Source organism: Diadema antillarum, unplaced genomic scaffold (assembly GCF_040938485.1).
Source record: "Diadema antillarum isolate AM-2024a unplaced genomic scaffold, OU_Dant_1.0 seq00001602_RagTag, whole genome shotgun sequence".
Lineage (NCBI taxonomy): Eukaryota > Metazoa > Echinodermata > Echinoidea > Diadematoida > Diadematidae > Diadema > Diadema antillarum.
Window position 1 is genome coordinate 449452 of NW_027272316.1, and position 23383 is coordinate 472834.

Sequence of the window (23383 nt, forward strand, 5' to 3'; positions counted from 1 at the left end):
TATTTGTTTCCTTCAATGTAAATACCGCTGTTCTGTCATGTCGTCTTTGTAGATATTTAGTTATTTTTTACATAGAATATGCAGGGCACAACAAACTTGCTTAAAGAGACGGTACAGTAGTGGTTGTGGTGGGGGTTCATGATTTGAACATTCCTAAGTTAGATAATGAGAAACCTGTTATGAAATATGAAAGAGCATGTAATTTTAAGAAGGATTCAATGTTTATTCGATGAAAGTTGGTTTTCAAATGGCTGAGATATCAAAAAAAGTGATGATAATAAAAGGCGACAGGCCACGCCTTTTATTAGGATCTCTTTGTTTCTCCTTGTTTTTGGATATCTCAGCCATTTCAAAACCGATTTTCATCAAATAAATTTTTGATACCCCTTAGAATTGCATGCTCTTTGACACCTCATAGAGTGGTTTCTGAATATCTCGCAAAACGTTAAAAGTTAAATCCGCACCTCGACCAGAACTGTACACACCCTTTAACCATGAGCCCATGGCAAACCATCAATTTGCATACTGTGTTGTTGTTTTTTCCCCACAATTTTTTACATAATTTCTAATGCACCGCATTACCGCATTCGCCAGTGATAAGGTCGCAACACCGGATAAACCACATCCTGACTTTGGTGATGACAAACAAGGAAAAAAAAAATCTGATGAATTTTGTTCTGATCCAAACTTCATTACTTTTCTACATTATTTTTTATAAGAAACTTTGTTAGTTCTAGATGCTTCCAGGTATTTCCAAACAATACTTTAAGTTTGTTTTATCTTAAGTTTTTCTGGTTGATGCAAACTTGAAGCTAATTTGAGGTTAAAGTTAAATAAAAAATTGGTTATGTTTGATGCTGTTTACATTGATTAATGTTCAGAGGCTTTATTTGAAGAAATCATGGGTGGTAAAGTAGGCCTATTTGCAAATTCATGCAGCTAGGTGTAAGCTACAGGATGTGTTTCAAAAAACATTTCCCACTTTTGATTCTTAATAATTCAACAAATACATGTATATATCAAATAACACTGTCATTGATATGAGTGATACCTGAATAGTGTACAATTTGGTTGAAGGTGGTTTAAATATGAAAGCATAAATCAATTTCATGAAATTCATGATTAATTTCACAGTTAGGTTCCAGACTTTGCTCTATTTTCAACCCTCTGTACAAAATTTCACTTTGCGCAGGGGTCAATGGGTGTGTATGGGAGTGTGTGGTTAACACCCTGACAATGGTCCTGAACAATGGCCAGGGTTTGAATGCTTCATTATTTATTCATGAGAAATTCCACTATCACAACTAGTCTTTTTTCAGCCTCTGGCAATATCTGTGTAAAGGCAACGTTTGGTTCTGCCAATAGTCCCTTTCTGTTCGAATTGATGACTGAATGTGACTCGGTCGAGTGGACCTTTGGAGAGCTACATACACTGAATACTACGGCCAGCGCATGCGCACACAAACATCTTATCCATTCATGGATTTGAAATTTGTGCGCATGTGATGTGTGCGCATGCGCTGGCCATAGTATTCAGTGTATGTAGCGGGATCTCCCAAGGTCCTCTCGACCGAGTCACATTCAGTCATCAATTCGAACAGAAGGGGACTATTGGCAGAACCAAACGTTGCCCGAAGCCTGTTTTCAATACTTCAACTTAATTGGTAAGTCTTCAAATTGAAGAAATTTTTGGATTTTAAGTTAATATTTACCCACGATACTAACTCTGTCATGATCCTGAATGCTACAATGCGAAGCCCCATAACGCTATGCGTATGGGGCTGCTGGTCGCAGTTTGCTATGCGTACACGTGTTTTGTATGGGGCTGCACGCTGCTGGTCGCAGTTATCATGCAGGTTTCGCACAATACGTGTACTACCTCGCCGCGCCGTCGAACGGCGGCGGCTCTGGTACGAAACCATTATTGCATGATTACTAAGACATGAGAGCACTTTGGGCGAGTAAGTCTCACAGTGTTAGTTATATGAAAGGTACTTTATCCTGAAACACAAACTAAGACAAGGAAATACAGGGAAACTTTTGAGGTACCAAAACTTTATATTATCTTTAAGTTAAAACTGACATCATAATTGTGTTCCTTGACCTGAAAAACATAGGTATAGACACCAGAATTTACTTTCTACAGGCTTTATGTATGGAGATATTAACAGGCCATTATGGTGGCCAATTTGGATGCATTTATATGCAAATTTATGCAAATTATGTACAAATGGAAACTTTTAAGTTACTACTGATGTCATTATGTTCCTTGACATAAAAAACATAGGTTTAGACACTAAAACTGACACTAAACTTATAGTTACATGGCGGCCATTATGAATTTATGCAAATTAGGCATTGATCTGCCACTCGAATTTGAGGGAACTTTTAATATGATATTTTGATTACTCTTCCAGATTGAATTCTTTCTGTTGCAATTCATTTTGGGTTATTCCATATTTTGACTGGACTACAGGCAAAGTTTTTAGTTTTATGGGTATTTGCCAGAGTATCATGCAAATGTATGCCGATATCAGAGAGTTTTCACATCACTGGAAGACTTTTAGGAGCAAATGTTGATAAACTGCCTATTTCGCAGTGCCACACATTGTTCTTCAAAGAACATGATATATGAGTTGACTGACCTCATTACATAAGAGTTGATTTTTCTCTGGCATTATAATAAGATGGATAAATAAGTATCTTATGAACAACAAACAATGACAAAATAAAAAAAACACACTTGTGTGCACCCTATCTTAACGGGAGGGGGTCAAATTGACCCCCCCCCCCCCCCTTGACATTTCATGTAATGATTCTGTAACACGCAAAGATTTTACCCTGCTATATCATGACTTTTTTTCTTAAAGCCTGCATATTATGAGACCAAATTTGGGATGTACGGGTACCGGTAAACCATTATGTTTGCCATGCATGTCAGCCCGAAAACAGCTCACATTTGTGATATTGTGTGCAAATCCAGTGCAAATTGTTTTGTTGTTGTTGGGTTTTTGTTGTTGTTGTTGTTGCTGAATTGATATAGATTAGATATTTCAACTTTTAAGCATTGAAATTAATTAATTCTAATTAAGATAAGCTTGAAAAAGTGTCTGCATACATTTTGGCAGTAAAAAAAAAACACCAGTAAAGCAAAAGGTCAAATGACAATAAAATACATTAGAAATTAGCAAAACTGTAAAAACAGAAAAAATATATTTTGATTGTACCTTTTTTTGCTAGGAAACTGTTTGATGTGTCTTGAGGAAGCGTATAACCATATAATCTTGGGGTAGACATCTGGCTCTTTGTTCAGGCAAAATTTTGCAGAGATCGCACCATTGGCGGCCAAGATCTGAAGGGGGGTTTAAGTGACCCACCCCCTGTAAAAATTTGGTCTCAGATAGCCCAGTTAGAATAGGGTTAAGTCATGTCTTTCATAGATATATATTATTCTTAAGCAAGAGAGTCATATGCAGAAAAATATGTAAAATTGAAAATGTTGGCATAAATCGCAACTATAGTTTTGTGCAGTTTGCACCAAAAAAAATAGGCCCTTTATTCTTGTAACTCATCTTACTCAGCTAGTGAATTATAAATAAGACCAAGAGAGAATAAAAGAGAAGTTGGGCACTGGGTATTTATTCAAACATCGTCTTGTCACTGCTGTTAACTGGCTTTAGCTCAGTGGTAGTACCACTACCAGGTATGCTGTCGGTGACACATGTACTCAAATCCCATAAAGCAGGCTTGGTGCTTATGACAATACATATCGTGCACACAATCTTATTCATGGAGACTAACAACATACAATATCGTCGCTGGGGCAACAAGACCTCGTATCTACAAAATGTCAAATGTTCAGGAGAGCCAAAAAACATGGCAGCCAAAGCACTGTGGCAAATGGGATAGCCTTTCCTTTGACATGCCGTGGTGGCTTCATTTTTGGAGTAAGACAGTTGGGATTTGGACAGGACATCACTTAACCCATTATTTGACCATTAATCCAAATAAGTCATTTTCACCGAAATTGCAGACCATACAAGGTCTTGTCACCCCAGCGACGATATCTGTAACTACACTCCACAAAACAATCAAAACTCTCTTTGTTCGAATAACTTGCCTTACATTCAGGGGGGAGGGGGGATGAAATATGAATTAAACTACTGTATACGCTGTTATTTTCGCGAGCTTCGGGCTGATCGCGAAATTAAAGACACGCGAAAATATTACCCTGTCATACCTTATGTACAAATTGATAACAAAATGCATCCAACGCTGGCCGGACCAGAACGCGGCTGTTACACCGGCCAGTACGTACACACAATACTGCTAGTACGCTAATTAATCCACTAAGTACTGCACTGTTTCGTAGTAATCATGCCTTGGTAATTTGTGTACTGTATGTGCTTTTCGCCGGCTTTTGGGCAATTCCATTAAAGGAGACCTCCGGATGATTTTCAGATTTTTACATTTGAACAACTATAAATTAGTTATACTGAGGACAGAGTTTCAGAATTCATGATAATTGGGATGAAGAATAAGAATATTTTCAAAATTTAGAACAAATTGCAATGAACAAGGATGATGACATGGCAGAGTCACCATAAGAATGCATGAGTTGGGGCTCAAGGAAGCAGATCAAAAGAAGAAGGCATGCATAAATTATACACAGGTGAACTTGCAAGCAAGCAGTATTGTAATGGAATTGCACTGCTACATTTCTGAAATACAAAATGTATGTGAACCTCCAATGTCATCATCCTTGTTCAGTGTAATTTGTTTATGGTTTTTCAAAGTATTGTTTCTCTGCTCAAGCACCACAATAAATTCCACAAATCTATACATGGAGTTGTCGATTTGTGTACTACATGATGTGAAATTATGAAAATCATCTGGAATGTCCCTTTAAGCCACAGTGAGGAAATTGGCCTACTAGAACTACTGTACTAGTACACGGCTCCAGTTTTACAACTACGTTATATGCTCACTGTGATTGAAGTGTGCTTCCCTGCCTTATCATGGACTCGGCCCACATGTCATGCTAGCGCAGTCAAATCCTTTTTTGTTCAGGAGGTGAAAAAAAAATCCCTTCATGTTCAGAGGGACTCGTAATAATACAGTAAATACAATGTTGTCACCAACGCCTATTTAAGATGTATATCCATTTCAGTTTGATGGGCGTGCCCGATTGTGTGGCTCTTCCATACACGTGGTTAACATTGTGGGTGTCTACTCTGTACTGTGTCTTTTCTATTGTCATGTTTGGGAAGTCACAATGCAAATGGAAAAACGTTACGAGTACGTTGGCAAGTGTTTGAACGTGTTTCTCAGGCTTGGCAGTAGACCCTACTACTAGTAGTATCAATTGTGAATTCCACAACACGCGAAAATGCCACTGATACCGTGATTCGCGAAAATATTGGCATATACAGTAAGAGAAATTCAAACCAAATATTATCTTGTCTCTCCTGTGGATTTCATTTAGCTCAGTAGTCATGCCTCTGCCTGATAAGCAGTAGTAGTCCAGGCTAGGCTCCATAGAAAGTGCACCTAACCTTGTTTTTTGATATATTTAATGTTTTTTGATGGTTTCTTGTCAATTCGAGGGTGCTGATTCCAAATCCGATTGATGCCACTCGCGTAACCTTGAGCATTTTTGGCAAAATGCAAAAATCCAAAATGGCCGCCAAATATGCTAATTTGGCAGTGATCATCACAATAATGTGCATTCTGTGACCAATTATTCCACCAAACTTTGTACATTTCTCTTCCGAGAGCTACTTAAAGTGCATTTACAAGAGAATTTTCATTTCATATAGTTTCATTTGGCATTTAAAGCTCATTTCCCATTCAAAATGGCCGCCATTCCTATGCTCATGTACAATATGAATGGCAAAAAGTATGCATGGAAATATATACCAAATTTACTGTATTTCCAGTTCCGTACCTATGCTGTTATAAAGTGTTGCATGTGCAATGCAAATCTGATGAGTGCCACTAGTAAAACAAGCAAGCAAACAAACAAACAAACATAAAATATATTGTTTTTAGGCTTATATATTCTTCTTAAACAAATCTTCAAAATGGATGCCACTAGTATTCCTCTGTACAATATGAACGGCAAAATGCACATGGCAATAAACATATTTTTTTTTCTGTCACGCAGCTACACTGGTTATCAATTTGGGTGATGATTATAAATCAGAAGGTTGTTACTAACATAACAAAAAGCTGTTTTAGTTGTGATGCAAACATCCAAATTTGCTACATTGTATCTCAATCTGGTTTTTCCCCACCAAAACTTGAATTGATGCCAACATCAAGATCTTTTATCAGAAATTATTAGATATGAACATTTGATACTTATTTGCCTTGAGATGTTCAACATCATAATATTCACTGTTTATTGAATTAAATGGCTAAATCTCAGATGATGACACAAATGTTCGAAATAACTATTCTGTCCTACATTATCTAAAAGCGATATTACACAAACTTTTCAACCCCCTCATCCGAGAAAGAACATGAAGCAGGGGAAAGTGGAACAAAGGGACCATCTCACTTTCTTTCGTCAAATCTCTGAAATAAAAAAAGCCCCACATTTTGCCATTTTAACCCAGAATATGATTTGCTTGAAAACACAAATGACAAATGACCTTCTGTCTTATCTGTATATCGTAGATAAAATTTACCACTGGTTCTGTGCTTGCATGATTTTCCCTACTTGCTCAAGGCTGGTTAGAATGTAACAAAACGGACAAGTGTGTTTGGAGGATTACAAAGAGTTTGGTAAAGTATTGCTAGTGGTACCACTATATTTTCTATATTCTATTATAGTAAACAGAAAGTCCATCCCACCACAGTAGTCCTATTTTGAAATATCCAAGAATGATTTTGCATTTTCTCTAGGAATGCAGTCACTTAAGGTTGTAATGGAATTGACGCATATGACTTGTATGATGCTGCCACTGTAAAAGGGACTAATTTTCTGTCAGGAGATGAGTACTTTGCTCACACCTTTCCTTCAATGATGAGTTGTGGAATCGTGGAATATTTACCAATGTTAATATAACGCAGAAGATTCATGATGAATATACGTGTAATGGGTCCATTTCAGTCAAGGGGCTTGTATTACACATGCTTGCCCCCACCTCTGTTGCTGCCCAACCCTCGGTTCCACGACCCCTGCAATCCTGCAATTGCCTTACAAGGGGAAACGTTTTGTCTGACAAGTTTGTCTGACAAATTTGCTCTCAGCCAATCAGATACAAGGATTTTAGAAGCTTATAACAGCTTGTTAAAAAAAAAAACTGACAAAACGCTTCATTGCATGCCCCCCGAACAACCTGCCATCAATGCATTTGAAATCCCACAAGCCAACCTATAGATTTCCCTCCTTCGCTTCAAAGCTTTGACCCCAAAACAGGGTGGTGCAGATGCTGGGCTGATGTCATCTCTGATATCACCCAAGTTAACTACAACACTGTCTCTTGCCTAGCGACAAAGCCAAAGGGCTTCAAAGGGTAGTGAAGCAAGTCTTTGATGTCTTCATCCTGTTTCTATGGCAAAAAAAAAAAAAAAAAAAAAAATCACCCTCTGACCCCTGAGGAAGTGCTGAACATCACCAGATGTGGTTGCAATTAAGGCAATTGCAGGGCTGATATGTATCTTTAGCCTGAGAATCTTGCAAATTTGGGGCTGATGTCACCTGCTGCCAAATATCCAAATAAAGAGATCTTTAAAGACATTAAAAATGAAGAAAATCAAGTTTACTCGATAATATCAAGGCGTTACTCCTAAATTATACCATAACAAAGCGATGGAGATTATCATCCATTTAAAACTTGCCTCAGGACTCCCCTCCTCCAACTTCTAGCTGAAAAAAAAAAGCTACATTGTAAAGGGTTGTTAGTTTTGTCATAAATGTTTTTGTCCGCAATCATGACACATTCTACAGTACTGTATATGATTCTTCTGTACCTTCAGGGGAGTGCATGGAAGCTTTGCTTTCTAGCTTCCACTCCATTTTTAACACTTGATAAATGATATGCATCTAGGCTTCTTAATATATTTTGTTAGTATTACACTTTTATATTCAAGCTGCTTGTAGAATATGATTGTCCATTATTGATTTTTTTTGCGTGGTGTTTGGTGCACTTAGTATATATATTCTTTGTTGAAACAAAATAAAAGATTTGAAATTGTGTTAAACATCGCAAGGTTTATGATTGTTAATGCTCGAAACTCCATCCGTAATTCCTAGTGAAAATCCTAATTTATGTGGTAAATTGGGACTTTTGCATTACAAAAGAAAAACTTTCTGTTAAGAACATCCTTAAGATAATGATCAGCACTAAATCTTAACAAAGTATGTAGCTGCATGTCAGAAAAAAAAACCAGCAAATTAGTTTTCTATTTCCACGTATATGTTTGCTATTCATATTGTACAGGAGAAAAAGAGTGGCGACCATTTTGAATTTTTGCATTTAGAAGAATAAAAATGCATGTAGGCCCCCTATATTGTAAGTGGCACCCATCATATTTGTATTGCACATGCAACATTTTATAACAGCATAGGTACGGAACTGGAAATACAGTAAATTAGGTATACATTTCAATGCATACTTTTTGCCATTCATATTGTACATGAGCATAGGAATGGTGGCCATTTTGAATTGAAAATGATCTTGAAATATAAATGAAACTATATGAAATGAAAATTTTCTTGCAAATGCACATGAGGTAACTCTAGGAACAGAAATGTACAAAGTTTGGTGGAATAATTGGTCACAGAATGCACATGATTGTGATTATCACGGCCAAATTAGCATATTTGGCGGCCATTTTGGATTTTTGCATTTTGCCGAAAATGCTCAAGGTTACGCGAGTGGCATCAATCGGATTTGGAATCAGCACCCTCGAATTGACAAGAAACCATCAGAAACCATTGTACCGGTATATATCAAAAAACAAGGTTAGGTGCCTTCTAGCCTGGACTATAGGTCATTTTATGCAGATTCAAATCCAGGCTAGTTCCTTCATTTTCATTTTATGTTCATAATTATACATATCAAGCACATGATCTTAGACCTCAAATTTCATCAGATTTTGGACAAGGCCACTTTTTAAGGGGGCATATTAAGATACACTCTAAGGGGCACCAAGGCCAAAGTGAAACTGCAAAAAAACCCACCTAGCACCATTTTCATATTATGCATTTCTCACACAATGCCACTGATAGGTATCTTAAGTACATATAAGTTGTCAATTTAACTTAGAATTATCTTATTTGCATGTATTCCTGATTAGATGAACAAAGAACTGAAGGAGCATGAATGCCTAGTTCGAGACCTAGAGGAACGTATTGAAGTCTTGGGTGACGTCCAAAAGCAGCTGGATAATGCAAAAGAAGAAGTCAAGGTAGAAACTCTTCGATAGAAGAACCATTTCACAAATTATGTTATTTTGTATAATAATTCTTCCTAAGTTGAGATGTCACCATATATGGGGGTGTTTTGTCTTCATGTGTTTATAAACCTCGTCCTGAAATTTTGGCCACTATGTTTGAAAAAAAAAGAGAGAATATAATATATATATATATATATATATATATATATATATATATGAAGGGTTTGTTTGCAAAAACCGATAAGTCCATTTTTGAAGATTTTGAAGTACGATCTCTGTCATAAGGTACATAATAATAACTTTTAAATGATATATTGGTCACTACATATAAAGGTATATTTTTGAAGTTATGGTCAAAAGAAGCAAACATTTTCTTATTATTCTCTTTATTTTTCTTGACCTTTAATCGCAAATATCTCCATTTGGCAAATGTGGACTTATCGGTTTTTGCAAACAAACTCTTCATATATATATATATATATATATATATATAGCGAAAACTTTGAGCAAAGAAAATGGGTTTTCATCGGGATTCGAACCCGAGACCTCCGGATTACTAGACCGGTGCTATTGAAAGCCCTAGATCGGTGTTCGTCCCAAACCCTTAACTCTCTTTGCTCGTGTGGTCAGAAGCTATAGTGTGTGTATGTGTGCCACACACACACACACACACATTAACCCTGACATTTATTCCAAAGTTGATTTACATCATTTGGGTTTATTCTCAGGAGACAGTTTGGAGCCATGAGGTCAAAGGTCAAGTGAAAATTTATATTTCGGGTATGGGTCAAGGTATCTTCATAGAACTTAGAACATTCCATGTGCATGGTCTTCCTTACAGTGATTCTCTTAGGAATTTGGGGTCATGGGATCAAAGGTCAAGTCAACTCCTCAAAATTTCACTATTTCCCTCATTTACATTGTGTGCAATGCCTGAAGGTATTTTCTTGAAACCTAGTGCATACATCTATTACCCGATAGAGATTCTCTGGGAATGTTTTTGGCTAAATGGTCAAAGGTTAAAAGATTAAATGAAAATGCTAAATTTCACAGGTATCATCATGACACTTGGTACATGTATAGGAATGTACTGCTTGACAGTGATTCTCTTGGGAATTTTAGGGTCAAAGGTCAAGGGCCATAGGCCAGGTTAACATGCTAAAATATTACTTTTTAATACAGAAATTACACTTTTTTTCTATTTCTTAGAAATTACTCAATGCATACTAATAAAAGGGTCAAAAGTCAAGTAAAAATCCTCAAATCCCCCCACTACCAGCTCTGTTAGTCAATATAGCCATTCATCCAATGAAACCTAGTAGACCAGGAGCTGGCTGCTGGTCAATTTACCCCACCAAGCCCAAAAGGTTTGACCCCTCAGAGTTGCTGGGACCACCCCCCTCATTGAAAAAATGGGCGTCAGCCTGGTCCCTGAGGGCGGGTTCGGCCCCCAGGGACCCCCCGAAAAGGCCCTCCGGCGGGTGTAATTTACCCCATGGAGCCCATGGACCAAACTTGGCCTAAATGAATGTCCTGTGGGTGCACATAATCAAAATATAAAAACTGACAACATATCTGGTTGGGAAAGGGGTTGCCAGACCGCTTGTTTGCAGGTACAGAGTCTGCGCCAAGACTACACTGTCCCATAGGCCCTGTACTGTAGCGTCTCCCAACAGTCCGAGGGACAGTGCCAGTTAGTGCATGTAGTAGTCTTGGCGCAGACTCCTCAACGCTCAACAAGGGTTTGTGCCTGCAAACTACCAGTTAAACCCTGCGACCCAGGGTAGTTTGCATCCAGAAATTTACCACACACACACACACACAAACACACACTCACACACACACATGCACGCACACATACGCACACACACACACATAAGTTCACACATGACTCCATGTACATACTACATGTATACCGTAACACAAAACATGTTCACTGGTTTCTCCATACAGTACAGCCATAATACCTTTATGTCTGACCTATAAAGATGTTCATACCTTTTGAATTTTAGTATGGATACTCTCAATACACCTTTAAGCATGAGCATTGAAGAGATTTTGAAATTTGAGTGCAATTGTATGGGGTTTCACTGGCTACACAACCTGCTTACCCTTTATAATGTATCCACCTTATGTGACAAAAAATATACATAATATTATGATACATACAACCTGTATATATTTTTTTGGAAAGTGCTGAAATAGGCCCTTTATTGTGAGTAGACATCAGTTATATAATAGCTCAAATCATACAAATTGTACATCATACTGGCTGATAGACCAATATGTTTGGTATTTGTATGAAACAAATTCATTCCAAATACTGGTCAGTTCAGGAATCATAGATTGTGACTGAAACATGTGCAATGCTTATTAGGCCTACATTATACTTATCAATAATGTAGGCTTTAGTCTACCATAGAGTGTGATGCATGACTTCATGTGTAATTGTCACGGTTTTGAAAGACAACTAAATCATAAACATTAACTACATTGTTCTGTATATGGTATGTGACACCCTGAAAGTGTAATATCTTTACTGAGGAGTTGACAAAAATTCTGATATAAAAGAGAACACAAGAACACAACATGTAAATGCTCTCAATGTGCATGCTATTGTTAAAGAAAGAAATTAATCTAGCTTAACTTTCAACTGGTAATTTCATGTTTCAATGTTGTGTGTTTAATAACAAGCACACTATGATATGCTGTTTGCAGTATATGTGACACCATAGGTTGAATTTTGTTTGTTTGGGCTGGGGAACTGAAGATGAAGTATCTCCAGAAATAAGGAGTTGACAAAAGTGCTGAAGGAATATTAAAAGGGACCACAAGACCAAGTTAATGCTCTCAGCCTATATGCTACAATTATTGTATATAAAAAGAGAGCTATTTCAGTAAGCTGATGATTTCATGTTTTAACTTGGTTTGTAGGCCTACTATACAGGCCACTGTCAATGGCAGTGTTTGCAGTATGTGCACCATTTGTGTGGGTATGGGAACTATCACAAATAAAAAAAGCATACAATATATCTCCAGAAATAAGAAGTTGACCACCAAAAAAGAAGTGCTGAAGATATAGGATGAACACGAGATCAAAGTAAATGCTCTTAGCCTGGTTATTTTCATTACAGAAAGTTAGCATTCTATTGTGAAGCTTGTTTTTTGATGTTTCAAGGAAGTTAAGCAATATACATGTATCTATATAGAACACCATAATCATGTTCATTACTCTTATTGGTGATGCAGATATTTGTCCAAAACTATGAGGTCACATGCACTACTGAGTATGAAATTCGATAGATATAATTTCCAAAACCATAAAGCTCCATTTCTTAATGTAACTTTGCAGTTATTCTGATTTGGAATTTATTAGAGTCAAATAATGGAAATGTTGCCATGGATGCTGTAATCCTTGCCTATTTCATGCATCGTAGGGTGGTTTATAAGTGTATCAGCCAAATACTCACAAATATACACAACAAGTTTTTAGTTTGAGGTTTTCAAAAGTATCTAATATTATATGAGGATTGAGACTTGTTATTTGTATTCAAAAGAGGATATCAAGCAGGAGAAAAGAAAGTAATCCAAGCTAAATACGACTTCCTCCTGTTGACATAAATTTTATTAAAGGTATGTTTAATGCACTGTTGATGAAAAATTAATGTTTACTTAAATCTGTTATACATATGGCCTTTAGTGCTGTTGTGGTTGGTCTGAAACTGAAGTCTACTCGCAACAAAGGTTTTATTTCAGCATTTTCTGAAAAGCTGTATTTGTGTCTCATAAGGTGAATACATCATACAGAATAAGTAGGCTGGGTGGCCAATAAACATACTACAACTTCACACAAATTTCAAAATTCAGCAGCGTTCCTTATAGGTGTATTGATAGTATCCATGTAAAACATTCAAAAGGTATGAACATCTTATAGGCCTGACATTTATTATGTGCAAGATATAATATCTGTGTTAATAGTATTGAGAAAGCTAACATGTTTGGTATTATGGTATATATATGTGACCGTGCACCTCAAAACGAACATAAAGTCGCACACCTGATTTTGCGGGAGGACTGAAAATAAGTGACATGGGTACCTAGCCGTGACTTTTTCATATTTTCTGAAAAAGTCTTCTTTTACATTATGCTATTTGGTATCATAAAACGGACTAGCAGTTTATCTCGAACATTTTTGGTAATAGTGTGATTAGGTGTGTCTTTAGAAATTTCTGAAAAACCTTGTCCACACTCTTCACTTTCAACTGTAATAACTTTTGAAAGGATAGTGCTACTGCTTAGAAAGTGGCATTAATTATGGACAGAATGTGTTAATGAGACATGCTTAATTTCAGTTAAAGTTTACTTCCTGTTTTTTGTCCCATTCATCGCACAGCAAGCACGGTTTAGTAAACGCTTGAATAGACACTGTACTTCAGAGCCTCTTTTCTCAGTTCACACTTTTCCTGAGTTTGTACTTTCTTTCCAATATTTAGATAGGTTAGGAGAGTCCATTTGATTTGAGTTATACATCATTTTAAAGCTTAAAGTCTGCTCTTTCAGAATATGGTCTTAACTAAAAATTCATGTCTATGTTTTGAGGTGCAGGGTCACATATTATATAGAGTCATGTGTGTGTGTGTATGTGTGCATGTGTGTGTGTGTGCGTGTGTGTGCGTGTGTGTGTGTGTGTGTGTGTGTGTGTTGAATTTCTGGATGCAAACTACCCTTGGTCCCAGGGTTTAATGGGTAGTTTGCAGGCACAAACCCTTGTTGAGCGTTGAGGAGTCTGCGCCAAGACTACTACATGCACTATATAACTGGCACTGTCCCTCAGACTGTTGCGAGACGCTACAGTACAGGGCCTATGGGACAGTGTAGTCTTGGCGCAGACTCTGTGACCAAAAACGAGGTTTTGTACCTGCAAACAAGCGGTCTGGCAACCCCTTTCCCAACCAGATATTTTGTCAGTTTTTATATTTTGATTATGTACACCCATAGGACATTCATTTAGGCCAAGTTTGGTCCATGGGCTCCATGGGGTAAATTACACCCGCCGGAGGGCCTTTTCGGGGGGTCCCTGGGGGCCGAACCCGCCCTCAGGGACCAGGCTGACGCCCATTTTTTCAATGAGGGGGGTGGTCCCAGCGACTCTGAGGGGTCAAACCTTTTGGGCTTGGTGGGGTAAATTGACCAGCAGCCAGCTCCTGGTCTATAGTTCAAGGAAAGTAAACATTTAAACACATTTGTGACAAACATGTCATTTTGATATTTTGCCAATTATATGAAACTGTCATTACACTTTATGACACTTACCATAGACCTATTGGGAGAATCATGCAATATGGCAGAGTCATACCAGTCGCCATAGGGACATTTCTAGTTTAGCATTTGACTTGAGATATGGCACATGTGACTGTAATTCTTAAATGAGCAAAACACATCTTTATTCAATGTTGAACAACACAGTTCCATGCTAACATTACTTTTTTTTCAATAAAAGGCAGGCAAATTTATTGTTGGTGTAGCTAACTCCCTCAGTTTTAAGTGGGGGTATTAACCACATTGAGTGATAGTTCTATTTTTTTTTTTCAAACAATCTATGTCCATTATGAATTTTCATTAATAAAGGAACAGGATGCCCAGATCACAAGCCTGCACAGAAAGATTGAGGAAGAGAGACTGAAAGTGAAGCAAACAGAAGAGAGATTGGCAGAGCAGGTGAGAGTGATATCAACAGAAATTTAAAAGTAGAACTGAATTGAACAAAATCATCCATAAATTGGTTCAGGCCATAAAAAAAGAGAGGAACACACACTTCTGAGTATTTGTTATCTGTCTATAAATTCCTTCTTCTTCTTTTTTTTTGTTGTTGAAGAAACTAGGGTGTAGATTTGCCACAATCATCCTCTGCATTTGACATTTATATATTTTTTTTTAATGCACAGTTGGGAAACTTGTTAATCACTTATCAAATTTTACTGATGACAGGTGCCATCTGTCATAGTGCTCACTGTAATCAGTAAACACAAACAATGCTCTGGATTGGTTTCAGCAAAGTTGAATGTGCATTTGACAAATTGTAAACGTCTCCATATCTGCACTGGACATAGAGGTACCCATTTTTGTCATACTGAATATTTAATGTTTAGTGTCTTTTTGGAAAGCCAAATATCGCATCTGTTATTGCCCCAGAGCAGTTCAGCAACTCTTACCCACCCCCCCCCCCCCCCCCACCCCCGTGCTCAGTACTCATAGACAAATATAATTATTGCATTTTTCACCAATACTGAATTCTTCCTAGTGTTCAACGTTTACACTGTAAAACACAAAATATTGAATTGATGTCCAGTGATTTCTGTTTCCAAGCATTTCAAGGGCAGTTGTCTATACATTAGATATGACAATATGATGAAGTCTACACAATACAAACACAAACACATAATTGCGAGGGTATATATCCTGACTCAGCTTGTGTGAATGTGCGATGTACTTTTATAAATTTTCATCGAGATGGTGTGATGATATAACTTCAATGAATATTGCAGTAGCTCTGAACATAGTGATTTACATATTGACTAATAGTAATATGAAATATGAATTAGAAATCCTTCAGTAGCAGTGAAAGACAATTCCTCAGGAGCAGTTCTACAGTGATAAATGAGAAGTGGTCAGGTAGAGTTCATTCAGGCAACCATGGAGGTGTGGGGGTATGAGAGTGAAAGAGAGAATCACTGTCATCACCAGAAGTATGTCCTTATCAGGGCTTCTTACCAGATTTAGGATTGAATATTCATTTTCAATATGTACATTTGTGATAGTCTGCTGTCACTTCTAATCTCCTTTGGCAGTAGGTGGCAGATCTGACTTGATACGGTTGAACCATAGATCTTCAAGATTTAACAGTTACCTCCTCGAGGTGTGCACATCCTAAAAATCCTTCCCTTCATCCTTCTAATGTGCAGATTGTTTGAATGTATTATGTCATTCAGCAAAATTTTGCAAGAAATGTCATTATCACTGTCACTGGCTTGACATACAAAGTGTATAAGTACACATAATTGCAGGCATAGAACTAGGCTGCGTTGAATATCTTTAGTTGCATTTTAACCCGTTGAGGATGGTTTGATTTTGCTACAACACACATTTCCCATAGACACCTGCCCGAGTATACTTGGGACTCGTCCTCAGCGGCTTAAAAGACAAAGTCTGCAAGATTATGCCATTTTAGCAATGACTATTTAAACCTCGTTACCAGATACCCTCAGCAAACAGACATTGATATTTTGGGGTCATACAGTGAAACCCCGTTATAACGAGGTCCGTGGGACCGGCGATATTACCTCGTTATAACCGGTACCTCGTTATAACCATACGCATCGAAAACAAAGAAAAACATAAGCAATACGTCATATACCAATCAATCAAACTTAAGAACATCCTTTGCGTTGTTTTTACACAATTATGGATCATTATTATTGAGAGAATTAAGGGAAATTGTTTGTGAATTGATGCAAAAAAGACGGAAAAAAGTAGGGGTTGAAAATGCCTTAATTCTTAATTCATAATATTATATTCTTGACAAGTAGGCCTATACATGTATTATATTCGTGATTGTTTCTACAGCTATCTCTTCCTCTTGTATTGAACCATTCTGAAAGTATATTTTTTCGTTTGTGAAAAACAGCATAGAATGATTAATGAACAAAAACAAATTGTATAAAATGTGTTTGTTCAGGGGTTTTTTAAACACCAGCTAGTGCAAATAGAGTAACATACATGCTTTGTTTACCGTAACTTTCGAGGTATTTTACGCTTTTGGTTTCCAGCGGGAATGCGATGATTTCATGAATCATTTCGGCTGTAATCTTATTGAATGTATGATCGTTGCGCCCGAAGGGATTAAAAATGCGTTCTTTATTTTCTTCCGAAAATCTCTACGCGTTTTCTGCATCCGTTCTGGAAAAATATGCGACAAGAAATTTGGAAGGTTGTGATCCTTTTTACGCAAATCTGTACCTCGTAGCGCATTCTGAAAGAAAGAAAAATTTCTGTCGTGAAATGTATCGAATGATAATGAACGAACCCAAATTTATTCAAAAGGTTTCTGAACGCCGACTCAAGTAGATTAAAATGCATTATTCAATCATTTTTACTCTACTGTCATCTGGCGGGATCACATTGATTGCATTAACTATTTCGGCTTTACTTATACACATTCATATTTACATTATCATTTGTTAAATGATAATGAACAAACCCAGATTTATTCAACCGTTGAATGTGTTAGTTTCTTTTTCTGAACGCCGACTAAAGTAGATTAACATGCGTTATTCAATCATTTTTACGCTACTGTCCATATTCCATATGTCCATTTTTGGTCACGAGTGTTGCTACATGAAAAGTTTTTGAATGCATTTTTTCCCCTCTCTCTTGTTGCGGTGTGGTCTGATCGACCTTCTATCACGCACGCGTATCTCGCGAAAAAGGAAAATAAAATGATAATATTCAATAACTTAGTTGGAACATCGGAAGGTATTCCTGCATGTGTCTTAACGCGTGGGTTAGAGGAAAACATGGAAGGAGCGGTACTCTGCTAAACGGGAAAGAGACATGGATATAGCATGAATTCCGATTTCAATGTTTCGTTTGTCGCGTGTTTGAAAGCGGCAAGTCAAGAAATGGAACCTCGTTATATCCGATCAAATTGCTTATGTTTTTCTTCATCATGATGCACCGAATTGTCCTCGTTATAACCGGAATCTCGTTATAACCAAACTCGTTATAACCGATTCGTTCTGCCATAGGTTTACACGCAGAGGAAAACGGGACCGACGCGATCACCTCGTTATAAGCGGTTCCTCATTATAACCGAACTCGTTATATCGGGGTTTCACTGTATTTTTGGTTTTTGTACCAGTAATCCTAGAATAGACCTAGGAGCAGCGATGTTCAGAAACTGTTTCTACAAAAGTATAATGCAGAGAATATTAAGTGTCAGCATGAGGATGCCTGGAAAAATATGGAAAGCAGGGATGCTGTGCTGTATAACTAGGATACAGGAGATACATATTTTTGTATACTACAGTTGGTCCTCTAATGCTTTTGCTTGACAAAACAAACTCTGGCAAGAAGTCTAGTCTACTGTCATAGGTATACATGTATGATTTTATTTGCCACACAACAGAGTGTACTCAAATAAGTACTCAAATAAGTATGAAATGCTCAAAACCTTTGTTTATCCTAACCAAATTTTGGCACATTCCCAGTTCTGTGCTGAAATCAAGTCACATGAGGAAACACAACAGGAGATGCGGGCCACCATACTTGAGAACAAGCTAGCAGAGACTGAGGCTAAACAACAGTTAGAGGTATGAATCATTTGCCCTAGAACATTAATTCTGATTTTAATTTTTCCTCTGCAAGCTCAGGGGTGCAGTTGATGAGCAACAAATTCAGGATTATCAAGGTTGAAGAGATGGAGTTCCAACTGGTTATGATTATTCAATAAGCCGTCAATTATTTTCTATGGATGGACAAAAGAATTCCATTTGTGCATTTGTGCCTTTGATGTTTGATGCTCTAAGGCCCTGTCACACCTTTCTGGGCAAGCTACGCGGGCTTGTCGCGTGTAGGGATTTTCCAGCACGCAGGATAATTTTCTGCGGGCGGAGAAGGATTTGGGTGAGTTTCGCGTGCGTCTTACCTGCTGGACCCGTGCTACTTACATTCTACTTACTTTCTAGAAACAGGCGATATACGGGCACTGCGAAGTACCTGCATTAGAACTGCATGTAAATTGCATATTAGTTGCCTACGAGATGCTGCGGCCAAGGACCTCATACTGATGTTCGGCGTGGACCTCTACGGGCAATCCCCATGACTCACCCGGAACAGGATTTGAGCATGCTCAAGGGCCTATCACACTTTTCTGGGCAAGCCTTGCTTGTGACTTGCAGGGGACAATTTTTGCTACTCGGAGATCCCTGCAGATGGCCCGCACCTGACAGTACCTAGCACGTTGTCGCCTGTAGTTGACAGGAGGTGTACACGCAAGTCCGATTTACTCGCAGCCAAGTTTTGAGCATGCTCAAAACTTGTTACGGGTGAAGTCATGGGCATTGCCAGCAGAGGTCCACACCAAACACCAGTAGAAGGCCCGTAGCTAGTGCAAAACATAGGCAGTTAACCCGCTTGAAGTACGTACACTGTAGGTTGCCCGTGAATCTGTAGCTATAGGCGCCGGAAGCATGTTTAATCTGTGGGCATGCTACGAGCAAAATACAGGTGTTTAACTGGAAAGGAATGGTGTTGATACTGCCAACATCCGTGTAGCAGGCCACTTCTGCAGGCATGGAGCGAGCTATATGAGCAAATTGCGTGCATGCTAAGGGTCAATTACTGCCTTTCTACTGGTAGGTTGAGAGTTGGCTGCGGCCAAGATAATAACATTAGTGGGGGCAGATATGTAGCAAAAATTGGTCGAGATGCTCACATCTGGCGGAAAGTATGAAATTTTGCATATTGTTATAGGGGTATTTTGGGGCGCTGATTTAAAACATTGCCGGATCCAAGAGATGTGACCACGACTTCGGCCGCCATTTTGAATTCCAATATGGCTGCCCTCACGATACATATTTAAAGATCCCTGTCTTCAGTTCTAAATGACCTGTGGCACCAAAATTTGGTACACAAGAGCGTTTTGACATGTTAACTTTCATGACAGATTAATTTGAAGTGTCTGACAAACATCAAATGGCCACTATTTTGAATTCCAATATGGCCGCCTCAACGAAATGTTCAAAATCCCTATCTCGAGTTCTAAGTGACGCTAAAATTAGGTGGAAACAGGTATTTTAACATGCTGAGTTAAAAAATGGAATAATGTGATGTGTCTGACAAACGCAATTCCCGCTATTTTGAATTCCAATATAGCTGCCAAGACAAACATTACGACTAACATTCACGGGCATGCCAAAAAGTGCAAAAAAAATAAAGCATAATACACCTTTCACTGACGTCACATTGTAAATACAGCAGCACGCACTCAATCAGGTAGCCTAATTTACAAACTCGACACTCCAACATGGCAACTACGGTATGTAGGAAAATTGGGTCTAGGAACACTACCCCCTTGAAAACCACCCTCCGGATAACTACCACAGGGATAATTACCCCCCAGGACAATTCCCCCCTAGGGCAACTACCCGCCGGACAACTACCCCCCTAGGGCAATTACCCTCCAGGGCAATTACCCCCTAGGACAACTACCCCCCGGACAACTACCCTCCTGGGGCAATCACCCCTCTGGGCGATTCCCCCTTAGGACAACTACCCCACGGATAACCACCCCCAGGATGACTACCCCTGGATAACTACCCCTAGGATAACTACCCCCCAGATAACTACCCCCCGGATATCTACCTCCTGGATAACTACCCCCCGGATAACTACCCCCTGGATAACTACCCCCTGGATAACTACCCCCCGGACAGCTACCCCCTGGATAACTACCCCCTGGACAACTACCCTCCTGGGGCAATCACCCCTCTGGGCGATTCCCCCTTAGGACAACTACCCCACGGATAACCACCTCCAGGATGACTACCCCTGGATAACTACCCCTAGGATAACTACCCCCCCCCCCCCCCCCCGATACCCGATATCTACCTCCTGGATAACTACCCCCCGGATAACTACCCCCTGGATGATTATCCCCCCCCCCCCCCCCCCCCCCGGATAACTACCCCCTGGATAACTACCCCCCGGATGACTACCCCCCGGATGATTACCCCCCGGATAACTACTCCCCGGATAACTACCCCCTGGATAACTATCCTGCAGATGACTACCCCCAGATAGCACTATCAAATAATACATTATCACAACAAAATCGCTGGTGGAAGGCGCATTTCCACATTCGCATTGTGGACAATAAAAGAATCTATTTAATTCAATTCAATTTTTAAGAACAGCAGTGAATGCAAATACAAATACAACTTAAACAATCACTGAATATTACCGATGCCCCACCCTGACCTGATGGTGTTAGCTCATCCAGCAAAACTGGTAATTGGATTTATGTTCTTTCAGAAAAAACAAACGAGTCATTATAGTACCACCCAACGGCAGCACATCGCCCAATGATGATCAAAGATATGTTAAAGGGATGGTACAGTATTGGTGGAGATGAAAATTGGGCTCTTAACTTTTTGCAAGATACCAAGGAAACACTTATGAAATAGTACAGAGCATACCATTTTAAGAGGAATTCAAAGTTTACTTGATGAAAATTAGGTTTGGAATGACTGAAACATCCAAAAACAAGGTAAAACAAAGCGATCGTGATAAAGTGTGGGTCCCACACTTAATAGAATCGCTCTGCTTTGGATATCTCAGCCATTTCAAAACCAATTTTCATCAAATAAACATTGAATTCCTCATGGAGTTACATGCTCTTTCATATTTCATAAGAGGTTTCTCATTATCTCACCAAAAAATGTTAGAAACCTGATATTAGGTCTTAACCAAAACTAAACGATCCCTTTAAGCTCATTTAGAAATGATTATCCTTACCAAAATCTCAATGCAGAAACCTGACCAATGGAGTGAGCAAAACACTGGTAAGATATCTTTGTCTTAAAATACTGTTTCCGTGACAACACATTGTCTAACACTGACAAATGACGAAGGTTGTACTAAAATCGGGATAACTACTACCCGCATTAGTACCCCTGGTATAACAACTACTACCCTGGGGAATTACCATTGCAATCTTCAACTTTCCCCGCGCAATTACCCTCCAGGGCAATCCCAGGGCTAGCCCCGAACAACTTACCTCCAGGGCTATTCCCCATAGGGCAACTATTCCCCCTCTCCCCCGACAACATCCCCCCTTCCCCGGATAAATAACACCAGGACAATTTTCCCAAGGCAATTACCCACCAGATAAACATCAACCGGGTGATTACTCCCTCTAGGACTCTCCCACCAATCTTGATAGCCTACAACTACCTGCGGATATCAGACTACTTACCCTCCAGGACAATTCCCCATCGGGCACCCTGAACCCACGGCCCAAGACAGCTACTCAGAGGCAGTTCTGCCTGGGATGAAAGGTCATGGAGTAGCCGCAATATCCCATGATTATGTCTAGTTATAGGCCCACATATATTACATTTATTTCATAAATTAATGAATACATTACTGTATCTATTTGGACAATTCTTATAATAATAATAATAATAATAGCTGGTTTTTATATAGCGCATTTCACACACTTCAGGGTTTCAATGCGCTTTACAGACTATTATTACCCCGGTCACTGGATACATTATTTCCAACCAGCACTAACAGTGCTCATTCTCCACTCCCTGGGGAGCATTCCAGCCAGTCGCAGCCATTTTTACAGGCGCGCACATGCTCATCAACCAACATAAGCTTTCTCATCCTACCGGGTACCCATTTATACTCCTGGGTGGAGAGCAGCAATGTGGATAAAGTGCCTTGCTGAAGGGCAAACGTGTCGGGCTTGGCATGGGCTCGAACCCACGAACCATACCACGCTCATGTCGTTCACAGACGAGCGCTCTTATCCACTCAGCCACGACACCTCCACAACCTCCACAACCTCCACTTATCACCGCCTCCAGATGTGTCTAGGAGAATTTCGATGCTATTTTCTGTTTATACCGTAGCATTCATTTCAGTATTGCCCTGCTGCATCATTTTGCATTAACCACTATAGATTATAGCTAACACAGAACAATGGGCCGAATGCATAAAACAAGCAATTGCTTGTAAGCAATTGCTTCAAGCAAAAGCACAAGCTCGTCTAACAAAAGGTCTAGCTCAAGCAATTGCTTAAATCCATATGCACAACCTTTTGCTTGCGCTCAGAGTAAGAAAACTGCAACTGTTTTTGGGCAGTCGTTTTATTCCGAAATTTCACTGGCAAAACATTCGAAATGATGCACTG

At 38.9% G+C, this 23383-nt stretch overlaps 1 protein-coding gene across 5 annotated transcripts in view; it reads left to right on the forward strand.

Annotated features, from left to right (window-relative positions):
• LOC139711016 (uncharacterized) overlaps positions 1-23383 on the forward strand; it is a 239463-nt gene that overhangs the window by 172991 nt on the left and 43089 nt on the right. For all 5 annotated transcript variants that reach the window (XM_071622933.1, XM_071622938.1, XM_071622937.1 and 2 more), the window contains 3 exons: positions 9310-9420; positions 15037-15126; positions 18675-18776. In XM_071622933.1, the coding sequence (XP_071479034.1) occupies positions 9310-9420; positions 15037-15126; positions 18675-18776 (303 nt within the window). The remainder of the gene's footprint in view (positions 1-9309; positions 9421-15036; positions 15127-18674; positions 18777-23383) is intronic.